The following is a 24289-nucleotide window of genomic DNA, read 5'->3' on the forward strand; positions in this document are numbered from 1 at the left end:
CTTTGTTTTGCGATGCTTTTTGGAAAGCAACACTACATTTTTTTATTAATTTTAAGAAAATTTCGATTATTATTTAATATTATTATTATTTAATAATGTTTAAGATTATGGTGCGATGTTTCAAAAATTAAAAAAAATTATTGACTATTTTGGAGAAATCGTAACGTCTTTATCAGGTTAAAATACTAGCGTTACAATGCGTTACACTTTGATCAAAAGAAAAATACATCGGAATCTGTCAAACTCGCAGGCAGTTGATAAACAAACCAAACCAAAACACGTGCGCGTTCCGGATTCCCATCACCAAATTTCAAGCAAAAAGTACGCCGAAATGCCGGACAAGATCGGCATCTACGACGTTGGTGACCACTACGAACCGTCCGAGTCGGAGGGTGAGTACGACGAGCGGGAACAGCGCCTGCTGAAGGACATCCGGGATCGTCGCGGCCGGAAGGCCGCTAAAGACGACGAGGAAGAGGTGCTCGGATTCGACGATGAAGAGGACGATTTCGACGACGACGATGATGATGATGAGGTGCAAAAGTTCGAGCACGACAGTGACATCGAGGACAAGGAGGACGATGACGATCTGCCGAACCGGAAGGCGTGGGGTTCGAAGGCGCGCGGGTTCTACGGGGCGGACTACGTGGACCAGGATTACGACAGCTTGACGGCGCAGGAGGAGGAGCGCGCCCAGCTGGAGGAGATCGAAGCGAAGGAGATTCAGCAGCGGCTGGCGAAGGAGCTGAACGAGGCGGACTTTTCGTTGGATGTGTTTGTGGCGGAACCGGAAGCCGGGAGGGAGGGCAAGAAGAAGAAGGACAAGGGGGAGATTAAGCTGAAGACGGATTTGTCCGATTTGAGCGAGCGGCAGAAGAGGGAACTTTTTAGGAAGGAGGCGCCGGAGTTTGATGGATTGGTTGAGGATTTTGAAAAGAATCTGGTTGAATGCCAGGACACGATGGAACCGGTTCTGAAGTATTTGAAAGAGCACGGAGTGCAGGATCATCCTTTTGTTTGCTTTTTAAAGACTCGGTACGATCTTGCCTTGAGCTATTGCAACAACATCAGCTTCTATTTGCTGCTGAAGTCGAAAAAGATCAAGGTGAAAAATCATCCAGTCGTAAAACGGATGGTCCAGATGAAGCAGCTGCTGCTTGAGCTTGACCAAAAGTACGAAACGTCCATCCAATCACAAGTTGAACAAATCCTAAAGCACATAGAGTCCGGAGAGGAACTCATCTTCGATGACCAACCTTCGGCGGACAAACCCAAAAAGGCGAAAAAGAAGCTGGCCATGCTGCGCAACCTGGAAGCCTCCGAGGAACCGGAAGACGAAGACCAGTCAGAGGAATCAGACGAGGAAGACGACGACGACGAGCAGCCCACCACGAAAAAGCTCCGCTTGGGCAGCGACTCCGAAGAGGAACAGCAGGAAGAGGAAGAGGAAGCGGAAGCGGTGCTGGACAAGGACGGCAAGCGCAAGATCACGTACCAGATGGCCAAGAACAAGGGCCTCACGGCGCACAAGCGCAAGGAGCAGCGCAACATCCGCGTCAAGAACCGGCGCAAGTTCCAGAAGGCGCTGGTGCGACGCAAGGGCGCCATCCGGCCGGTCAAGACGGAGACGACGCGGTACGCCGGCGAGGCGGGCGGAATCAAGGCGTTCGTCAAGCGCAGTGTCAAGCTCAAATAGGCGCGTGTACTCTACTCTTTATTTGTTACAATTTTATCTGAAGAATACAACATTATATTCTGCGGTAGCTCTAAATCAACGTCTGGTTATAGTTTTGTTTGTTTTTGTTTCTTTGTGTAGAACAGAAAAGAAAATCTTCCGGCGGGGGAAAAAGGCGGTAGGTGTAACACACACAAGCACAATGTTAGGAACATATATATGAGAAGAACAATGAAAATATAATAATAATTATAATAATGGTGGAATAAATTCACTTCAACAACATTTTACGAAAATCCTCGTTGGACTTTGGTTTGGCGCTGGGGGTGGCACTTCCGGTCGGGACCTGGCCGGCCGGGGTGGAAACGGTCGTCTTTCGCAGCAGCGCCGTCGGAATCAGCGTGGACAGCTTTTGTTTGACGTCCCTGGAAGGAGAGAAACGCGTTAGTGGAATTTTAGGGTGGCTACTAGAATCATAACTACTTTTATGATTGTCTGATTATTTTATATTTAGCTTATTTAAACACAATCTTACAATTTCTTTAAAAATAAAAGATTTTTCACCGAAAACATTATTTTTTTCCTTGCCCAACTACCCTTAAACTAAATCACTGAAGGAACTCGTATTTGTGTTAAAAAATAAATAGTAAGTTAAATTTTTTTAATGTTTGAATTTGTGTATTTATTTTTTTAACATGCATAAAAAGCAATAGCTTACAGATCCACTAAATCAGTGGTTCTCAACCTTTTTCGTTCCATTCCCCCCTTGAATGATGTTCAGGACCTTCATTCCCTCCCCCCCTTAAATTTTGAAAAAAAAAAAAAAAATCAAATATCATAATCTTAGACTCAATATTTAAAATAAGATTGAAATTATCATTAAAAATAAAAATATAACATAAATTTTCAGTTTGTGAAATAAACTGAACATTTTTTTTTATATATAGCTTAATTATGCTGAAATAGTGTGAAGAATTATAAAAATATAATTTGAGAATAATTTTATTTAAAACATTTTTTTATTTTGTTCACAAAAATTCAATGCTAAATTCAACTGAATTTTACTGAAATTAATCCGGATTGTTAGTTAAGATCTCATTTTAAAATAAGTATAAAAATCTAACTGTTGAAGTTTGATAGTAGAAATCTTCAAAATTAAACAATTTGAAAACAACCGATCCTTGAATGAATCCAAGGGTCTCGTTATTGAATCAATGCAATACGGTGAAAAAATAAAAAAAATTAAAAGGTAAGGATGACCAAAAAAATATCATTATTTTTTCAAAGAACTGTTAATTAATAGAAGTGAGCATAAATAATCTCTTTAAACTTTACACTTGACTGTAAATTTATGGAAAACTTTAATAAATCAAGATTAGTTATTATTATATTGTTTATTAGTTATAGTTACAATCAAAAATCGAAAAAAAATTGCAAACCTATTCTATTTTACATCAAAATTACTTTTGTATAGAAGCATAAAATATCCTCAAAAAACATTTTTAGTGTTGATAAATCCTTCCCAACTCGATACTTTTAAAGGAAGTGTCAGACATGGAATATTTTTCCAAACGCGTTTAAAGGTATTGGATTTCTATTGCATCCACATTCCCCCTAGAATGACTAAATTCCTCCCCTGGAGGGAATTCCTCACCGGTTGAGAAACACTGCATTAAAAAAAACCCCTCTATATTGATAACCCATTTAAATTCCTAAAATCAGTGTTTATAAAGTTCCACTTGGTTTATGCGTTAAATTAGAGGAGCGGCCGTGGCTGACTGGTTACGGTGTTCGCTTTGTAAGCGAATGGACTTGGGGTTCGATTCCCATCTGCTTCCAGCGAGAAAGTTAAGGAAATATAAATTCTCTTGAAACTCTGAACATGAACGAAAATCAAAGTAGCTCGATCCGGGATTCGATACCCTGTCCTTTGGATTAGTAAACAAAACTGCTAACCACTATGCCATCGCAGCTCGATGAGCTATGATTGGAATCAGTGTTTTTTTAAGTGCAAGAGTGGAAAAGTGCTGAGTCATCGTCTAAAAATAGACGGCGTCATATCTCGCCCAGCAACATGAAGTCGGTAAAGTAGTCGGTTTCGATGGAGAAAAGGTGGAAAACGTGGTCTAAAAATAGCGACGCCATCTCGCTATGCCCATGAGAAATACATTGTATAAAAAGAAAAAACTGCTCGAATGAAAATGCTCCATTGATGCAAACGTGTTTCACAAATCTGAGGTACCGTAAAGGGACCATCCACAAACCACGTGGACACTTTTTTGGAAATCTCAACCCCCTCGTGGACAATTGTCCATATAAAAAAATCTTTTTGTATGGATCGTGGACAATCGCCATACCCCCTCCCCCTAAAGTGCCACGTGGTTTATGGATGGTCCCAAACCGGGGTGACATTCATAGGATTTCAATTTATTTTTGAAATATTTTCCAACTGTTAACGCCGTTGCAAATATTTTTCAAAGTTTATGTCGCCCCCCCCCCTCCTTCAAAATTGGTCCGAAAAATCAGGGGGCAAAAAAATTTTTTTTTCAAATATCTTCAAAATTTTTATGGAAAAAGAAGTCAAATCTATTTAAAACAATCTAAAATGCATTTTTCTGCATTTATAATCATATTTAACATGTTTGGGCTGGATTAAAAGTATTTTGATTTTTTATGAAATTCCAATGTACAACACCGCAAAAACTTTTTTTTGGAAAAAAAATTTTTTTTTCGTCAATACTTAGGTGTTTTGGAAACTAATAGGTCTATTCCCGTATTTGCAGAATTGCAGAATTTCTGCAGCTTCTGCAGAATTCTGCAGCCAGCATAAGTCACTTTTTTGCAGCACGTTCCCGTACTTTTCAGCTTGCTCTCTTCATCTCTCTCTTTTGCAGAAGTTCTGCAAGGAGAGAAGCGGCAAAAATTTTGCCTGGGTAGCGCGTTCCAGTACTTTTTCTGCAAAATTGTACACAGTTGAGTGGATTTACTCAAACTGGGTATTATTTTTTTAATCATTTCAAAATATTTTTAAAAAAATAGTTGACAAAAAAAGTAATTGAAAGAAGTTTACCTCAAGAACTGGGACATTATAGTTTTATGCAGCACAACGTTTTATTTAAAAAATCAAGGATGTATTATTTATTAAGTAACTAGAAATCAATTATGCTTAGGTACAAATCATATATTGGAAACAACTTAAAAGTTTTACATTAGGTAAACAATTTTACAAATGAGGGTGGCAGGTACGTTTAATAAATAAGATAAAAAAGACAAACAAACAAATGTTTTATATAGAAGCTACCATAAATACATGTTTAATAGCAGAATGTTTGAAAGATTATTCAGGATAACATAAATAAATTATGACTGGATGTCACATGAAAGAACAACAGAGACGCAGTAAAATTGACAAATAAAAAAATGATCGAAAACTCCAAAAATTTGATACACATAAATTAAGCAATCTGGTAATTAAGAAATCCATAATTAAAAATATTTAAAAATCTAATATTTCCACATCAAGAAACATTAAAAAAAGTAAAATCAGATATTTGAGAAATTTAAAAATTCAAATCATTATATCAGAAAAATAAAAAAAACAATAAATCACAAATTCAAAACTTACAAAATCAAATAATTAAAAACTAAATATTTCAAAATGATTGAAGTTCAAAAAAATCTTTATTTGAAAAAAATCAAAATAAAAAAGGTTGAAAAAAATCGAAATAAAATAACAAAAGTTTTTTTTAAATTTATGAGGTCAGAACACAACAAATTGAAAAGCTACAGTTAAAAATAATAAGATAGAAACTTAAAGAAATTATTATTTCAAATAAAAGTAAAATTAAAAAAATCTGTAAATCAAAATGTTTAAAACTCAAATATAAATAAAATAGGAACAGTCAAAATTTCCAATCTCTTAATCCTCTAAATTTGAGTTTCTAACCTAAAATATCAAGCAAAACAATGTAAAGGGGCCAAAGCCGAAGTGTAAACAAACAGTCTGTCCTGCTTACGTCAGTGGATGTTTACATTAGGAACGCGTGGGACAGACTCTTTGTTTACACTTCGGCTTTGGCCCATTTACATTGTTTTGCTTGATATGACTTCAAAAAATGTGTATTTATTATGATTCAAGATGGCATAGAAATTAAAAGTTCAAGAATTTACGAATTTGAAAATCTAAGAATTTAGGAATTTAAGAATTTAAGATTTTAAGAATTTAAGAATTTAAGAATTTAAGAATTTAAGAATTCAAGAATTTAAGAATTAAAAAATTAAGAATTTAAGAATTTAGAAATTTAAGAATTTAAGAATTTTAATTCAGGCAAATTAATTTATTTTTTTAGTTCATATAAGAATACAAATTGGTAGCACCGTTAAAGGTTTAAATAATTATTTGCCAATTAAATTTACCTGTTATTTAACACATATATTTAGTATATTTCGAGGTATATTCGAAAACAATTGAAGATCAAAAATTATTCCTAAACAAATATCTATTTGAAATTATGAAACTCAAAAGAAATGTGTCTTTTAAAAGTTTTAAAAAACAATTTTTTATAGTACAATTTTTGTTGGGGTACTAGCCGTGCTGTAATACTATGGCTTAAGTTATCAATTTTTTTATCAGGTAAAAATATTAACACTGAAAAAAATCGCTATATCATTTACATAAATGAACTAAGCCTGAAATCGTTAACATAAAAAAATCATTTATAATTACAACTTATAATTAAATGCTTAATTTCACCCAACTTGCAGATTTTATGTAAGCGTGTAGTCAACATCCACCACACCAAATTGCAGTAACTTTTCAACAAGAAAGAGAAGAGAGAGCTTGCAGAAAAGTACGGGAACGGTTTTGCTGCCGTTTTTGTGCAGAATTGCAGAATTCTGCAGTACGGGAATAGACCTAATGATTGCAAAACAACTGGGCAGGTGTAAAATGCATTTTTAAACTCTTTGTTCATTCAAATGTTGAAACCATGGCTCGTAAATTCAATGTTTAAACTTTTTCTATTTTTTTGCCCCCCTCCCTCGACTTTGGTCAGAGTCGAGGTACTTAAACTTCAAAAAATATTTGCAATGGCCTAAATAATAAATAATAAATATTATGTGTTTTAGAAATACAATCCGAAAAAATCTTAAAATTTATAGGCAATGCAATATGAATTGATAATTTTGTAAACAAAACTAATTTTCACGAATTTCAGGCAAAATTGTGACTTTTTAACAATTTTACCTAAACTTTATATGTATTTTGTTAAAAGGCATATAAACTTAGTTAACTAAATACAAGCTTAATTTTTTTTCTTAGAAACTATATTAGCAACCTTAGCGATGATAAATTTGACGTAAGAATAAAATTTCAGCACCTTAAATCTTATAACAACAAAAAAAAACTAGTTACCCCGGAATTTAAAATAAGAATTTTCAACGCAACTACTTTTTTAAGCACTTTTTCACAAACACTTTTTTGCAAATATAGGGCATGGACCTTGTGTGGCCTACCCCAGTACATGTTTCAAAAATGATAATCTTGAAATTATAAACTTTGAAAAATATTTGCAACGGCCTTATAATTATACAGCAATTCCCCACGAAAACAGCATGGAAAAAAAACAAAAGTGCTCGGATCGGGCTAAAAATTTTTGTGGGAGTTCCCTGGCCGAAATAATTAGACCCGTATTTTTTTGTTTGGCCAGTAGGGTGACCTACGCCGTGTTAGGGTGGTCTGAAAAATTGCCATTTTCGTCGATTTTTGCAAAAACCACTTTTTTCGAAAAATCATAACTCCTCGCCATTTTAACCGATTTCAATTGTCTTATACGCAAATGAAAGGTGATAAGTTGGCCTTTCAAAGAAAAATAATAAGAAGTTTCAAAAATCTAGCCTAACATATGAAAAGGGCGTATGCAACTTTAAAATGCCGTTTTGACGGTGTCTGGACCAAAGAGCCTATGTCTGGAAATAATTTTATCGGATTCCCCGGACATTTTTACATAACATACTAAAAAATGGAAGGAGTTCATTAACAGGATTCCGAGATATGATTTTTTGAAAATAAAATCCGTGTTTTTTGACGCACCGCGCGCAAAAACCGGAAAATGACGAAATTGGCAAAAAATCAACTTTTTTCACAAAAACTGCGATAACTTAAAAATTTCAGCGATGACCTATACATGTCTGGGTACCAAAAGTTGCGTCTTTTAATTACGACATGTATAGGTCATCGCTAAAATTTTAAAGTTATCGCAGTTTTTGTGAAAAAAGTTGATTTTTTGCCAATTTCGTCATTTTCCGGTTTTTGCGCGCGGCGTCTCAAAAAACACGGATTTTATTTTCAAAAAACCATATCTCGGAATCCTGTTAATGAACTCCTCCCAGTTTTTCGTATGTTATGTAAAAATGTCCGGGGAATCCGATAAAAATATTTTCAGACATAGGCTCTTTGGTCCAGACACCGTCAAAACGGCATTTTAAAGTTTCATACGCCCTTTTCATATGTTAGGCTAGATTTTTGAAACTTCTTACTATTTTTCTTTGAAAGGCCAACTTATCACCTTTCATTTGCGTATAAGACAATTGAAATCGGTTAAAATGGCGAGAAGTTATGATTTTTCAAAAAAAGTGGTTTTTGCGAAAATCGACGAAAATGGCCATTTTTCAGACCACCCTAACACGGCGTAGGCCACCCTAATGGCCAAACAAAAAAATACGGGTCTAATTATTTCGGCCAGGGAACCCCCAGAAAAATGTTGAGCCCGATCCGAGCACTTTTGTTTTTTTCCATGCTGTTTTCGTGGGGAATTGCTGTATAATTATAATTCTCGCCAAAATTTTACTCTGGAAAATCGAAACACGAAATTTCTATTATTTTCTTCTCTAAATTTCTCTCAACTAAAATATGCCTCCGATAAAGATCCGAACTAAGAAAATGGCAAAAAAATAAAATTTAATAATTGAATAATTTAATAATTAAATAATTTAATAATTAAATAATTTAATAATTAAATAATTTAATAATTAAAAAAAAATTAAATTAAATAGTTTAATAATTTAATAACTTAAAAATTTCATAATATAATTATTTAAGAAATTAATAATATTATAATTTAACAATTTAATAATTTAATAATTTAATAATTTCACAATTTAATAATTTAATAATTTAATAATTTAATAATTTAATAATTTTATAATTTAATAATTGAATAATTTAATAATTTAATAATTCAATAATTTAAAAATTTAATAATTTAATAATTTAATAATTTAATAATTTAATAATTTAATAATTTGATAATTTACTTATTTAACTATTTGATGATTTAAAAATTTAATAATATAATAATTTATTAATTAAAAAAAATAATTTAATAATTTAAAAATTTTAATAATGAAATAATATAAAAATTGAATAATTAAATGATTAAATACGTCAATAATATAATAATTTAAAAATTAAGAAAATTTATTTATTTAATAATCTAGTAACTTTATAATTTAATTTAAATTTAATAATATAATAATATAATAATATAATAATTGAATAATTGAATAATTTAATAATTTAATAATTTAAAAAAACTAATAATTTCATAATTTAATAATTTAATAATTGCAAAAACTAAAAAATGATAATTTAATAATTTAATAAATTAAAAATTTCATAATATAATAATTTAATAATTTAAAAATTGAATAATTTAAAAATTTCATAATTAAAACTTTAATAATTTAATAATTTGATAACTTAAGAACTTTCTTTAAAAAAAATCAAATGTAATATTTTCGTAATTTTTCAACTTAATAATTCGTACTTTTTTACGTTTACAAATTATGAATTATATTTTTTTTATTATTTGAATATGTAAATTCTGAAATTTCAAATTGTTGAATTCCAGATTTCTTTTTTTTTAAATTTTAACAATACATTTCGCTTTTGACGGAGATTTTAGCAGATTGCTAATTGGATTTCGTCATGTTGTGATAATTGGGAGTAGCATCAATTCTACCTAAATCAGAGTGGCAACAGAATTTTTTTTTTCAATAAACCAAAAATTTAAAAATTTTAATTTTTATATTGAAAAAACTTAGAAAATCTAAAAAGTTTTATGGCTTCAAATTTTTAAAATTCTGTAATTTTTAAAATTTTGTTATTTGAATTGTTAAGCAGATGTTTTAAAAGCAATGAGTTGTAATGTTATGTTAAACAAATCTCAATAACTCCTTGAAGATTATTTCAAAGTTTCGTATTAAGAAAAAAAAAAATCAATAATTTTTAGAAGATTTTTTTTCATTAACAACTTCTTAGAAATTGATGTTTTGTACTCAACGAAAAAGATTGAATTAATTTAATTCCTAATAATATTTTCCTTTGTAATTTGAAAGAAATTATCCAAAATCAAAATCAAATTATTCGCTCTACAGCATTGCCTTGGCGTTCCCGATTACGGGATTCCTACTCGAAACTTGATGTCCGAAGGCTTGATTGTTGAGGCAATTGCAAACCTCTTTTTACACCTAAGCTTCCATCCACCCCGGGATTCGAACTGACGACCTTTGGATTGTGAGTCCAACTGCCTACCAGCGACTCCACCGAGGCAGGACCCAGGGAGACGACTCCTACACCTGGACTGAGCTAACGACCTAACCTCTAGGTTAGACCGGGGCCAACATTTACTTCCCTGTCCGACGGAAGGCGTGATCAGACAAATCTCGTCTCAAAATTTGCCACCGGGACCTTCTGGGATCGAACCCAGGCCGACTGGGTGAGAGGCAATCACGCTTGCCCCTACACCACGATCCCGGAAAGAAATTATATCGTTCTCAATTATTTTGTTTATCAAAATTGCTATCCGCGCCTGAGCAAAATTAGCCAGCAAATCCGCGTCATATCCGCGCCATCCGCGGATCAACATTTTCTTAATTATAGTTAACTAACCATTAAAACTTTTGAAAATTTTATGACAGCTTTTTCTTGAAGTACTTTTAACACTTCTCTAAATATCTCAAATCTATCAAAGTCACCCCGGCTGTCAAAGTTACCCTATTTTACGGTACCTCGCGCACGGCTAGCCTGCGTAGAAATGCGTCACCGAAGGTCGGCAGTTTTTATATGCATTCCCCTGCGTTTAGAATCATTTTTAGCATGTTTGAGTGAATGCAAAAATGCTTTGAATTTTAAAAGATCATACATTTTTTGAAAACTAATCATTGCAAAACAACTGAGCTAGCGTAAAATTCATTTTAAAACATTTTTTTCAATCAAATGTTGAGACTATGTATGTATCTTTTTGGCAAAAAATCCTTGAAGTGTGGTGTCTTCGGGAAAGTTTTTACAAATTTAATGAAGATCTTAGTTCCGAGAATCGCTAAGGATTGAATATTGCGCCTTCCACAGGTAAAAAACTGAAACAGTTGCATACATTTTTACGATTTTTCCCATACAAACTTCAAGGGCTTAGAGGGAGGGGTTCCCGTGGTCAGAATGAGCTCCAATTTGGAATTTAGCCTACCAATTTGCTGTCTTCGGCAAATTAGCATGCATTGATGAATACTATTCAGAAAAAAATATGTTCACTGAAAAAAAAAACTATTTTTCGATTGGCTCTGGAAGGAATCATTCCCGATTGACCATTTGGACATTCAAATCTTGATTCAGAATGTTTCAATAAAAAAATGGGTTTCTTTGTGTTGTTTGTAGAAGCATTTTACATATATTGATTTTTTTTTTTCATTTCAATTTACTATTTCTGGACCTCGAATTCAGAACCATCATTGACAGTTATTGTCCCAAAAGTGGAAAACACCTTCTACGACCACAAACCATTTTTATATGTATACGTTTTTTTTTCGGACGATATCGAATATTTGACCCTTTTATAATGTTAGTTTTGTTTCCTCTGCATTTGAAACGCATTGAAACTCCACAAACGTCAAAGCGGCCAGGCCTACCGCTCAAAGTTTACCGCATACGCTACGGTTGTCCTCATCTAGTTCTGTGTCACCATTTCGTCAACGCAATCACTCACCCCTTCACGACGTGCCGCTTGCCTCCGCCCAAACTGCTCCCGCCAGCGTCCGCGTCCGGTGCGCCACCCGTCGCCGCCGTTGGATTTCCCCTCGGTGGCGGCGCCGACAGATCCACCGAAATGGTAAACCCATCCATACAGTACTGGTCCATGTGCACGACGGCGCTCTTGGCCGCCGCCTCGCTCTCGTACTCCACGTACGCCAGCCCCTTCGACTTTCCGCTGCGGTAGTAGACGACGCGGACGTCCTTCAGCTTGCCGTGCGGCTCAAACAGCTTCCGGATGTCGTCGGGGGTTGCCTCGAAGGGGAGCCCCTTGACGAACAGTTTGTTCGGCTCAAAGCGCTCCGAGTACTTGAACTTGTTGGGGCGGGCGGATTTGTCGCGGGCGAGGGAGGAGATGAAGACGGGACGGCCGTTGAGGGGGCGTCGGTCCAGGGTGAGGGCTTTTTGGACGTCGGCTTCGTGGTTGAGTTCGGCGTAGCCGAAGCCGCGGCTTTTGCCGCTGGAGGATTGGACGAGTTCGATGGATTTGAAGTTGAGTTCGGGGAAGCAGGCGCGGATTTGGTCCTCGGTCGCGTCGAAGCTCAGGTTGCTGATGAAGACGCGTTTGACGTCTTTGGTTGGGTCGATTTCGGGTTTTGCGGGGATGGGTTCCTCTTCGAGGCGGATGCGTTTGGTGTTTTCTTCGATGGTTGGTTCGGGTTTCTGGCGGGGGAGGGACGGGACGGCGGGCTTTTTGAACTCGTGTTCGTCGTGGGTTCGCTTGATGGGTTTCTTTTTTGGGGAATCGCTTTGGTCGGCGTCTTTTTTGGGATCTGATCGTCGACCTTTGGGTGGCTTTTGGTTGCCGAGGGATTTGTAGAACTCTTGTACCTTGGCCACGCACAGTTCCTGGCAGGTGGTTAGTTGCTCGAGCGATCCGTTGACGCGTTCGAATCGCATCCAGGCTGCTGCGAGTGTTTCCGGGTCGTTGAGCGCGATGGAACCGATCGCTTTGCGGTAGAGTTTGCGGACGGCGTCCAGGCCACGAGTCGCTTCCAATTCGGCGTACTCGATCCAGAGGCCAACGCGCGTGCTGTTGTCCGAACTGTCCATCACGCTCTGCCACAGGTCGCGACCTTTGAGTGGATCTTTCAGCGCGCCGTACTCGAGTCGTCCCCAGAACTGTAGGATCTTGCACTCGGGATCCGCAAGTTCGCCCCACGTTCTTCCGAGCTGGTTCCAGGCCAGCTCAAAGTTGGACCGCAAAATCTCGCGTTCTTTTTCGTTCTCAAAGTCGGCGTGACGCCGCAAATAGGTCAGGTACTCGAGCCACACCTTGACGGCCGGTTCCGGCGCTTGGAACTCGACGGTCGCCACTTCTTCCATGATCTTCAGAATGTCCGCCTTGCCTCGCTTCTCGCGCTCGCAGATCCGCATCTTCTCCACGTACAACTCGGCACTCCATGGACAGTTTCGTAGCGCTCGGTTGACCACGTCCAGCACCGACTGGGCAAACACCGGAGACGCTTCCGCCTCGTCCGGATCTGGCGGGTACTTGTCCAGATACTTGAGATAGTCGGTCCAAACCGTCGGATCCAGGCAGCAATCGGTGCAGGATCGCTCGTACAGAACCTGCAGATCGTCGTCCTCCAGCTGGGAACGGCACTCGCGGATGTACTCCCGGTACAAATCGGCTCGTTCCTGGTGACAGTGCGGCTCAAGCGCGGCCAACCGATTCTCGTACGGCATCATCTTCTGGAGCAGATCTTTTGCCTGACGGTAACGACGTTCGAACTTCTCGGGGTTTAAATCTACGAGCACGGTCTTGTGCTTCTCGCACAGCAGTTTGTACTCGATGTGGGAGTCCTCCATGTTCCGCAACGGAATCTTCAACTCCTGCTCGTAGATCCGTGCCAACCGGTTCAACTGCTCCGGGCCATCCCCGTTCTTGGCCAGGTGGTCCTCGCGGTACGCTTCGAAAATCGTTCGACCCTTGGTCACGTGCAGACCGTACGCCGGAATCAGCGCGTCCCAAATCGTGTCGGCCAACTCGGCGTCCGCCTTCGCCGCCAGGTTCGCGTACTCCTGCGCCACCTCAACCGAATAGTAATCCCCAAGGGCACGCCGGAACAACCGGTCCGCCTGGCGCAGCTCGTCCGGCGAATTCCCAATGGCCACCTCAATCTTCAACCAGCGCAGCCAAATCTCCGGCGACAGCGGGTACGCCTCGGCGAATATCTCCGCACTCTGGCGAATCTTGTCCAGGTCGGTCATCTTACTGAAAAAAGCATAAAACACACATTAAGCACCCGCAAAAACCTCAACTTTACTCCAACTCTTACTGTGCAATCTCCAGCAGCTGGACATAGTTGTCGTAGTTGAACTTGTCCTCATCGATTTTGGCCAACTGCTCCACGTACTGCTTGATCAGAAGCGCCTCCCCGTCGTCATCATCCTCATCGCTCTCGTCCATGCTGTCGCTGTCGGAGGAACCGGTTTCACCGGTTTGCGCTTCCGTTTGCTCACCTTCCGGAGCATCCATTGGCTCGTCCTGCAAACACCACCGTTAAAATCCGAACCCAAATCCCGTCCCCAAAAGTCACCCACACTCACCTTCTCCTCCTCGACGACCTTCATCTCGGAATCGCTCATTTTTGGGCCCGGATCTTCACGAAAACTTGACCGAATTTCACGCGCGTTCGCGCGCGCCGTTTGTTGATTCCGCGGAGGACGCACAAATCGTTTAACCGCTCTGCAACGTTGTTTGACAGTTCTCGCTGTCAAAGCGGGTGCGTTACGCGCGAAACGTCAAAAGCTATCAGTTTGTTTACGTTTTCAGAGAGAGAGGTGCGAAACCGCGGATTTGTTCCGGGAAAAATAATCCTTTTGCGGGATTATTTTGCGATGAAGGTGTGCCGGGTGTGCTTGGCCCAGGACCAGGAACAGCAGCAGTTTGAGTCGGTGTTTGCCGTTCGCGAGGAACAAACCATCGCCAACACGATTATGCTCTGCACGGGTGTGGAGGTGAGTGCGAGCGGAGCAGGGGTGGATTCAGGGGGGGAGGTGTACACGGAGAGAATTTGCTGCTGTGAAAAGTGGCAGAATCAATCTGATTCTCCGCGCACTGAGGACAATGGCAATGACGGATTTACTACTGTTGTAAAGAAAGGCAAAACAAAAAGGCGAAGCGGAATAATCTGTGGGAAAAAAGCTCCATGGACAATAACAAAAAGACATCTAGTTTAAATACGTGCAAAAAATCTATATTATTGTGAAAGAATACAAAAATCAAAATACGAACACAACATGCCAAAGCTGTTGCGCCACAGGCTGATGTAAACGCAAACGACAAACCACTACATTTTTGTTCGGCGCAACAGAAGTGAAGAGCACTTCGGTTTGGTTCAGCGCGCTTAATATCAGTCATTCAAAAGTAACAGACTAAAATATATTAGCATAAATTCTCCAGGGTTGAATCTGCTCTAGGTTGCGATCACCACGTGACCAGTCACGATACAGATTGTGAAACCTCACGCCGTCAAATTGCGGATACTCCGGGTACCCCAGACCGTCCAAGCCGGCAACGTTCAGAGACCTAAGCACATGCTGGCTTATCGCATTGTACAAAAAGGCCACGCGGAACGCGCGACCGTCCAGTTTTTTCGGGTATCGAATGTTGATCATGTCATACTTTTTAAATACGACCTCGTAAGCCACATAGAGCAAGAGATCCGCTTCAAAGAGCTCGAAAACCTGATGCTCGATCAAAAAGTAGAGTGTAGCCACTGTGGGCATCAACTTTGGTGGAATCGCATCTAGTTGACGATGGTCCAAGTTGTCCGAAATGATCCAACAGTACAATTTGAGCTTTGTGTCGGCTAATTTGGCGTGAACTGCAGGATCCGTTGAAAGCAATTCCTGAAGAGTGGGTGGTTCAACGTGTTGTGGGAACTCCAACGCGCAGGTTTGCTCAGCGTAACCATTTGTGTGAGCAGTTTTGGTAATGAATACCCGGCTCGAACGGTCTCGGCAGTGGTAAACTGCAATGGCTGCTTCACGCAGAATAATTTTCAAAGAAAGAGTGGGATATTCCGCCCCATATCCATCGTCACGTAAATCAATTAAGGTCAACGCGTAATGAGAAGTCACGCCTGTCCACAATTTGTACAGAAATGCTTTTCCACACTCTTTGAAGAAATTCAACATTGGATCTTCTGAAGATGCTTGCTCCTGTTCAATGAAATCCTGTAATTAAAAAGAAAGGATAAAGACTAACGTATCTCAACAGATAAAGTTAGAACATACCGCTCCGTAGTAATCCAAACTCTTCTGGAAGCCATTTCTAATGACATCCTCGTTTGCTGAAGGGCCAAAAATCTCAACCACCAAATCTGAATGCGGTTTACGCACAAATTCTGCCATTTCTTGAAACTCATTCTGATTTATAAGATGGCGTCGTCTAAACGAGACCAGTTCTTCACTCGGGATGAACCCATTATTACTGGCCAGCGTGGCAAACAGCGCCAACTGTTTCTCGTCTAGTCCCAGATGAGTACGCAGCGCCGAGCGACTAAACTCTCGAGTGGTCAACTTCTCAAAGCTTAGATCTTTGGACGACCAAAAGCGCCAAATCCCACGAAAAATCATCATATCCGAATTGTTGGAAATAATGGCCAGAGCGTTGACGGAATTTGCGTACGCAACCATTTCCTTCTTGGTTTCGCCTGTCACTGACAGACGAAAATCGCCGTACTGTTTTGCCAGACTCTTCAACGGGTACTGTGTATTGACAGGGATATTCCGACGATACTTGCTTACCAAGGTGCGCAGGTCGTCACCGTTGTCTACGGAGTCTATGATCTGCAACTCTCGTTCGTAAGCTGCATTGTGACGAGCTGTCCAAACTGCAAAATTTTTTGATTTCTTAAATACTCCATCGTTGAAAAACACCAGCTTTACTCCAAGTTGTTGAAGTTGCTGCAAAAATCGCTCTACAAGCTGGAACACAAGCTCGTAGCGGCCACCACACAAAACGCCACTCAAATCCGGTCTGCAGGATGATTCATACAGTGACTGGAAATCGAACACGAGCGTTGTTGGTGAAGCGGTTGATTTGAATTTTCTAGGGAAGAATTTCGTTTCATTTTGGAATTGATTTTCAAATAAGTTGCATCTAACCTGATTTCGTTTCTTATATCCACAAAAGTGCATCCGTTAGGTACTTTTTTGCGCATGTAAAAATCTAAACCTGTGACACCCATTTTACTTAGTCACAGAACTGCACTCGAACAAAGAGAAAATTGATTCACCGAATACGTACGTACAAGCAAACTGTAAGTTTCAAGCTGCGGACAACGTTATCGCCTTCCAACATCCGATGAACTAATAGTTGCTGTTCTAACTACTTGGAGAATCCTGGCCCAATCGTGCCTACTAGGACATTTTTCATTTTTGAGCACAGAATGACATGCTCACATCTGGAGTTTTTTTTGAAACCCCCTTATTAAAAACACCCAAAAAGTAAAAACAGAAAATTTGGTTGATTGGACCTTTTTGGGACCTTTTAACTTGAGCTACCTGAATTTTTTTAAGCTACACAGAAAAAGGTTAACTTTCGAAATCGGGAATTGTGTTCATGAAGTTGAGAACAACGAAGGAATTTATTCATGAGTATGGTGCATTTGCACTGTACACGTGAATATATTCCTTCGTGGTTCTCAAATTCATGAACACTATTCATGATTTCGAGAAATAACTTTTGATTCTTGTAAATTTGACGAAGATTTTGTATTCTAACAAAAATGTGTTTAAAAAATCATTTGCGTTTGATATTTGTGCTCACTTTGCGCAACTTGCGCAACTATATTGCACCAGAGCCCCTGATGTTTTGGTTCGATTCTTCAAGTGTTTTGTAAACACAGACACAGACTTTATGATGTGGCAAATAACTGGCAAGCTTCATTGGTCATCGTTTTCAAGATGATGACTCCACTCATGTTACGTTGGATATTTCGATTGACATTTTCCATGTGCCGGGACAACTCTGAGTAAATTGAGATTTCGGCCATTTTTTTTATAATTTGCAATATGGGTATCAAACGAAGCGAAATTTGGTATGTTTTTTTTTTGTTTACTTTTTCAAAAGGTTGATTTGAAAAAGTAATCTAGATTTTTTTGAAAATACTCAAATTTTCATAATTTGCAAAATGGGTATCAAACGAATTGAAATTTTGAATGCTTTTTCAATTTATTATAGTTTTTTTAGACAATACTAAAATATTCACAAATTACCGTTTTTTTTCGAAAATACTCAAATTTTCAAAATATGCAATATTGGTCACGGGACTGTATGGGCGTAGCCTTGGAGCACAGTGTGTAAATTTCCGTTCTTAGATATTTTTGGTTGTACCGGGCAGCAATCAAATTGTCTAAAAATATTGAATTGACCATTGTGGCACCCCTACAGCGTGGTGCAGACCCGTTATGCTATGCTATTTTCAAAATATGCAATATTGGTGTCAAACGAAGCGAAATTTTGTCTGCTTTAAGGGGTTATATACATGTAAATCGGCAAAAATGTCAGAGGTTGATTGAGCACACATTTGAACTTTTTTTAAAAATCTATTTTCAGGGAATGAAAATATACATTTTCATCTACTAACAAAACAAATTTGAAGCCATTTGGTTGTACCGTTGCCGAGTTATAGCTATTTGATGTTAGCAGTTTCAAAAAACGGGTGCCACGATATCTCAACACTGCTTTGACCAAATCGGCTCAAAATTTTGGTGAAGACTCGTCAAACTATTCCCGTGTGCATGACGAAGGCCGATTTTCAAAAAGTTTATTTAAAAAAAAAGATAAAAATACTTTTATGTTTTTCATATAAAAAATCGTCAGTATTTGATTTTTGTATTTTAAAAAAAAAGCAAAATTAAAAAATCGGGCTTCGTCATGCACACGGGATATGTCTTGGGAGTCTTCACCCCAAATTTCATCCAATTTGGTCCATCCAATCTCGAGATATCGTGGCACCCGTATATCAACTCGTTGTTCCGAGAAAAACGCTCACAAAGTTTGACAGTACGCTTTGAGCATAGCAAAACTTTAAACTTAAATCGTCTTCTACTCGCTTATATCATGTCATATCTTCATGAAACTTTCAGGAGTGATTGAAAATAATCTTTTTTGTGGATTGAATAAATTTTCTGTAACATGAAATTTGGTGATTTTCTACATGTATGTAACCCCTTAAACAAAATACCGGTTTTTTAAATACTAAAATTTTGATTATTTGCAGTATGGGTTTCAAACGAATAGAAATTCGGTATGCTTTTTAAATTTATTATTTTTTTTTAGAAAATACTAAAATTTCCACAAATAACCGTATTTTTTTCGAAAATACTCAAATTTTCCAAATTTGCAATATGGGTATCAAACGAATTGATGTTTCGTCAGCTTTTTTAATTTTTATTTAAAAATCACAAATTATCGAAAATACTAAAAAAAATTAAAATATGCAATAATGGTATCAAACGAAGCGAAATAATGTTTGCTTTTTCAAATAAATAGAGTTTTTTTTAATTTGCACATAATACCGTATTTTTGGAAAATACTCAAATTTTCAAAATATGCAATATGGCTATCAAACGAAGCGGTATTGTGCATGCATTTAAATTGTGTATGCTTCATACAAAATTTTGCGTCGTTTGATACCCATATTGCAATTTAAAAAAATAGAGTATTTTCGAAAAAATACGGTATTTCGTGAAAATTTTTGTATTTTCAAAAAAAAACTCTATTAATGTGAAAAAGCAAACATAATTTCGCTTCGTTTGATTCCTATATTGCATATTTTGAAAATTTTAGTATTTTCGAAAAAATACGGCATTTTGTGAAAATTTTAATTTTTTACAAAAAAAAATCTTATCTTATCTCTTAGTGAAAATGCATACAAAATTTTGCTTCGTTTGATACCCATTTTGCAAAATATTAAAATTATTACGGTATTTTGTGAAAATTTTAGTATTTTCAAAAAAAAAACCTCTATTAATGTGAAAAAGCAAACATAATTTCGCTTCGTTTGAAAACAAAATTGCATATTTAAAAAAAAATAGTATTTTCGATAATTTGTGATTTTTTTGTAAAAATTGACAAAGCTAGCGAAACTTCAATTCGTTTGATACCCATATTGCAAATTTTGAAAATTGAGTGTATGGGTATCAAATATTGCAAATTTTGAAAATTTTAATATTTTCGAAAAAACGGTATTTTGCGAAAATTTAAGCTAAAAAAAACTCAACTAAAGTGAAAAAGTGACCCCGTTAGTTTGACAATAGTTGGTGTCAAACCATCGGGGTTTGAGTGTATCAAACGAATAGAAATTTGCGTATGCTAAATTTATTAGAGTTTTTTTTTTTTAGAAAATACTAAAATTTCCACAAATTACCGTTTTTTTTCTCGAAAATATGGGTTATGCAATATGGGTATCAAACGAATTGAAGTTTCGTTAGCTTTTTAAATTTTTACAAAAAAAAAATCACAAATTATCAAAAATACTAAAAAAATTATAATGTGTAATATTGGTATCAAACGAAGCGAAATTATGTTTGCTTTTTCACATGAATAGAGTTTTTTTAAATACTTAAATTTTCACAAAAAAATCACGAAAAAACGGTATTTTGCGAAAATTTTAGTAAAAAAAACTCAAATAAAGTGAAAAAGCATACAAAATTTCGCTTCGTCGTTAAAAATTATGAAAATTTTAGTATTTTTGAAAAAATACGGTATTTTGTGAACAATTTTGAGTACATATTTTAATTTGAAAATTACTAGATTTTCAAAAAAATATATTCTTTGTGAAGGCATTGAGAATTTAACATGAAAGTCGTTTTTTGAATGATTTCAAAAATGAGTTATCGTCGATTATCGGCGATAAGATTAACGCTGATAGAATTATCAAAATAAAGATAATGATAGAACTTTAATTTTATCGTTAACAACCTTGATTCTGTTATTTTTTGTGAAGAAAAGTAAGCCGTTTCGTCACTCGAGAAGGACAGGAAAAGTTGTATTTTTCAGAACTGTAAATTTAGGCGATGAAAAATACACCATTTCGTTGTTCGGAAATGACTATTGAAACACAGATAAAAATGACGGTAATATTCATCAGGGAAGGATGACAGATTTTGAGTAAAAAAAAGAGTAATATTGCATTGGTGAATTTTCATCAGTTTTTGGTGAATTTTCATTAGGTTTTTTAACCTTCCGAAATTCAACTTTTTTTCTGTGTGTATTTGAATTATGTGAAACCTCTTTTTACGCTGTGGCGTTACGCTTTTTATTCCGTCGATTTCTTTAAAACTATACAATATTTTTGCAAGCTTTAAAAAGCGTTTTGTAGATCTGAACAAAACCTACAAATTGCTTTTAAAACATTGCAAAAATGTTGCGTCGTTCCAGAGAAATCGACAAATTAGAAAAACGTAACGCACCGCGTAAAAAGAGGTTTCACTGCATTAAAAAATATTTTTTTATTCATAATATTTTTTATGTTATTTATCTTCAACTTGCCTTTAACAACATCCCAGAATGTGTTAGTTCGACAAAACATAACTTATAATAATGTCAATTATTTTGAATAAAACAGCTGTTGTAAGGGGATAATTCAAATTCCACAACATGTAATAATAATCTTTTTTTTTTCTAGATTAATTGCCAAGACGGCCTAACGCAGCTGGTTTGCGAATTATGTGTCGAAGAATTCTTAAAATTTAACAAATTGCGCCAAAAATGCCTTGAAGCGGACGCTTTCCTACGACAGAAGCTCAAAACGGAACACGTGGCCCCGACTATCGCCCCAGAAACCAACGACGTCACCTGTCCTTCATCCGAGGACGAAGAGTACAAAATCGAACTGCTGGATGTGGACCTGGAGGATGAATTCGGCAAACCTCCGCCGGAAGAGATTCCCGACGAAGGTCAGCACGACTGGGTCGTCATTTCGGAGGTTGAAGTCGTCAAGGGTGAGGTTGAAGAGGTGGAGGACCGCGTACAGAGACCTCGCAAGCGGCGGAAGGTGTTTGGAGTGGATCGTCGTCAACCGGAGGGAAAGTTCTTCTGTTGTAGCTGTCCAGCGGAGGAATTTGATGGCGCGAGAGCGCTGGAGATGCACCGAGATGCCGAACATCTTAAGTATCGGATAGCGGACAACGTGATTCGACCTTTCGAGTGCGACGTCTGCTTTCAACGGTTTTTAACCGAACGGCATTTGGACCAGCACAAAACGAGGCCGTACAAAAAACGCGAATACGTTTGTACCTCTTGTGGCAACGCCTTCCTGGCCAGTAACACCCTCAAAAAGCATGAGGAAATCTGCGTGACGACTGAACGCAACTATGCCTGTGATGAGTGCGGAAAGCGGTTCACCCAGGTCGGATCACTTCGGAACCACCAAAAGCTGCACACAACCGCCAAAGCCTATTCCTGTCCAATTTGCGCCAAAACGTTCCTCAAAAAGTTCGAAGTGCCAATCCACATGGTCACCCACACCGAGGAACAACCCTTCCCCTGTGACCAGTGTCCGGCCCGATTCAAGCGAAAGCAGGCCCTCCGCAACCATCAGCGCCACCACGCGAATCCGACGCCCTTCAAGTGCGATCTCTGCGACCAGTGGTTCAACAATTTCAGCGCAAGAAAGTTTCACCGCCAAAAGGTTCACGAAGGGCTGGACCCCTTCCGATGTTACCAGTGTGGGGCCAGCTTCGGACGGAAGAACCGCCTCGAGCAGCACGTAAAACGGGCGCATGCCGTTGCCTCGTGAGAGCTTGTTGAATAAACCGTAGAGTAGCAGTGTAACTCGAAGTTCAGCTGTTTTGTTTTGTTTATGCTTTGAAAGAATCTCGTTCCCCCTTCTACTTTTTTGCCAGGTTGGTAATAAATCGTCATCGCCGTCGGATGGTGGTGGTGGACGTGAAACTGTTTCGCAACAGTTTTGGAGGGTCCCCGCAGTTGTGCTTCTATCCATCCTTCCACGTTGCCTAGCATTATATATTACTTTTTGCTTTGAATGTCGCTGTTTCAATAAGATCTGGATTTTCCATTTATTAGGACACGGTTAGATCAGATTGGAGGAGAAAAAAGCGGATCAGATTATATTAAAAAAATGAGACTTTTGGAAAAATATAAAAATACAAGCTTTACCCGACAAACTTCGTTCTGCCTTTTTTTCGTTTGTTGACGTTTTTTGCTTTTTTGCTTATTCAGCCTCCTGTGATCAAAATTTGATTTTATGTAACTTTTCCCATACAATCTGAAGATTTTCCGGAATCGGTTCCAGAGTGGCCAAAGTTGTAACTTTTTGGCGTAAAAACCTTCCTTGGACTTATAGGGGCAGGGGGGCAGAATGGACCATGGGGGCAGAACGGGCCACCCTTGGTTTTGGGCTTTAGAATGGATTTAGACCAACTGTAAGGCAAGGGTCTTATAAAGGACGTCAAATAGCATCACCATACCGAAAACGACGTTTGAATTCATTGTATTTTTCGAATTATGAGTAAAAATGTAAATGTCTCAAAAGGCCGAATGTCTCAAAAGGCAGAATGATTATGGAATTCAGAATATTGTTCATATTTTCACGATTTTCATTGATTATGATGTTCAAAGATACAGTAAACTGTTCTTTTTTGCAATTTTTAGCGAAATAAGTACATAATGTTTATCTTCACCGATCATATTGTTACCCTGCATACAAGTGAGTAAAGTAGAATGAATTAAAGCATTTCAAAAGTATTTCAATCTTTTTGTTTATTGAATTATGGTTCATTCTTCACCAAGTACTTAAATGAATTCAAATAATTACAATTAATTTTTTGCGTCAAATAAATAGAAACTTTAAAAATTTAGTTAGCAGCAATGCTAGAAAGTTATGCCCGAGGTTATGCCTTCTTTATTTCCCAACCAATGTGTGTTTCATAACTATGGCTTATAAAAATAATAATAGCAAACCGCGCCCGAAAAGGCGTAAACGCATTTCAAACGAAGTTTGGAATGCGTTTCCGCCTTTTCGGGCGCGGTTTGCCTTATGAGATTCGGCCTTATGAGAATTCTGCCTTTTGAGTAATCCGGCCTTTTGAATTTCGGCCTTTCGGGATTCGGCCTTTTGAGATTCGGCCTTTCGTAGGAGACCCGTTTATTTCGAGGTTCTTAAATAAGCTTTCTGAAAAGTTGGATTGTTTGAAAAAGTTTGCTCAATGTTAATAACGTTAATAGATGCTACTAGCAAGGTATACAAACAGCAACGGAACCTTAAAATCAATTAGAGGCTTGGTGGTGGAAGTGTTAAATTAAAATCCACTTGGGGGCAGAATGGACCACCCTTTTCCTGCCTTATAAAAACAATCAAAAGTTAAAAAATTTGAGCTAAATGGATTATTTCACTCCTGGTAGCTTCACAAATCACGTTTAATGCAACAAAAGTTGATTTTTTAGTTGTTTCGACGCTTAGTTGTAAAAATAGTGTCTTTTTTCGACATATTTACACTATTTTCAAAAATCTTTGTTTTTTTAAGTTACTATTTTTATAAAAGTGATC

General features: G+C 37.6%; 4 protein-coding genes across 5 annotated transcripts; 2 read left to right on the plus strand and 2 right to left on the minus strand.

Annotated features, from left to right (window-relative positions):
* Positions 1–242: 242 nt before the first annotated feature.
* On the plus strand, positions 243–1787 carry LOC6048705 (something about silencing protein 10). The gene has a single exon (XM_001865548.2). The coding sequence runs from the start codon at positions 332–334 to the stop codon at positions 1694–1696; it is 1365 nt and encodes a 454-aa protein (XP_001865583.2). The 5' UTR covers positions 243–331; the 3' UTR covers positions 1697–1787.
* LOC6048706 (squamous cell carcinoma antigen recognized by T-cells 3) lies at positions 1698–14464 on the minus strand. Of its 2 annotated transcripts, none has more exons than XM_001865549.2 (4): positions 14313–14464; positions 14042–14250; positions 11716–13977; positions 1698–2100 (listed from the first exon to the last, which is right to left on the minus strand). In XM_001865549.2, the coding sequence occupies exons 1-4, from the start codon at positions 14349–14351 to the stop codon at positions 1947–1949; spliced, it is 2664 nt and encodes an 887-aa protein (XP_001865584.2). In that variant the 5' UTR covers positions 14352–14464; the 3' UTR covers positions 1698–1946. The 2 variants fall into 2 exon arrangements, with proteins under 2 accessions (XP_001865584.2, XP_038115680.1); XM_038259752.1 differs by having other exon boundaries at positions 14307–14458.
* Positions 14465–14492: 28 nt separating this feature from the next.
* Positions 14493–22556, plus strand: LOC6048710 (gastrula zinc finger protein XlCGF46.1). The gene is made up of 2 exons (XM_038259755.1): positions 14493–14723; positions 21407–22556. Exons 1-2 carry the CDS (start codon positions 14604–14606, stop codon positions 22517–22519), a joined length of 1233 nt encoding a protein of 410 aa, XP_038115683.1. The 5' UTR covers positions 14493–14603; the 3' UTR covers positions 22520–22556.
* On the minus strand, positions 14542–17151 carry LOC6048707 (constitutive coactivator of peroxisome proliferator-activated receptor gamma). The gene is made up of 3 exons (XM_038259754.1): positions 16878–17151; positions 16005–16821; positions 14542–15944 (listed from the first exon to the last, which is right to left on the minus strand). The coding sequence occupies exons 1-3, from the start codon at positions 16958–16960 to the stop codon at positions 15141–15143; spliced, it is 1704 nt and encodes a 567-aa protein (XP_038115682.1). The 5' UTR covers positions 16961–17151; the 3' UTR covers positions 14542–15140.
* Positions 22557–24289: the final 1733 nt, after the last annotated feature.

Source organism: Culex quinquefasciatus, chromosome 3, assembly GCF_015732765.1.
Source record: "Culex quinquefasciatus strain JHB chromosome 3, VPISU_Cqui_1.0_pri_paternal, whole genome shotgun sequence".
In the NCBI taxonomy this organism is placed as follows: domain Eukaryota; kingdom Metazoa; phylum Arthropoda; class Insecta; order Diptera; family Culicidae; genus Culex; species Culex quinquefasciatus.

What these genes read in the sequence shown, in the direction of transcription:
- LOC6048707 (XM_038259754.1), bottom strand. Translation starts at nt 16,960, where the DNA reads ATGGGTGTCACAGGTTTAGATTTTTACATGCGCAAAAAAGTACCTAAC. An exon ending in GATATAAGAAACGAAATCAG is followed by an intron (nt 16,822 to 16,877) that starts GTTAGATGCAAC and finishes ATTCTTCCCTAG; the next exon opens with AAAATTCAAATCAACCGCTT. An exon ending in GTTTGGATTACTACGGAGCG is followed by an intron (nt 15,945 to 16,004) that starts GTATGTTCTAAC and finishes TTTTAATTACAG; the next exon opens with GATTTCATTGAACAGGAGCA.
- LOC6048705 (XM_001865548.2), top strand. Translation starts at nt 332, where the DNA reads ATGCCGGACAAGATCGGCATCTACGACGTTGGTGACCACTACGAACCG.
- LOC6048706 (XM_038259752.1), bottom strand. Translation starts at nt 14,351, where the DNA reads ATGAGCGATTCCGAGATGAAGGTCGTCGAGGAGGAGAAGGTGAGT. An exon ending in CAGCTGCTGGAGATTGCACA is followed by an intron (nt 13,978 to 14,041) that starts GTAAGAGTTGGA and finishes TGCTTTTTTCAG; the next exon opens with TAAGATGACCGACCTGGACA. An exon ending in AAGCGGCACGTCGTGAAGGG is followed by an intron (nt 2,101 to 11,715) that starts GTGAGTGATTGC and finishes CTCTCCTTCCAG; the next exon opens with GGACGTCAAACAAAAGCTGT.
- LOC6048710 (XM_038259755.1), top strand. Translation starts at nt 14,604, where the DNA reads ATGAAGGTGTGCCGGGTGTGCTTGGCCCAGGACCAGGAACAGCAGCAG. An exon ending in TGCTCTGCACGGGTGTGGAG is followed by an intron (nt 14,724 to 21,406) that starts GTGAGTGCGAGC and finishes TTTTTTTTCTAG; the next exon opens with ATTAATTGCCAAGACGGCCT.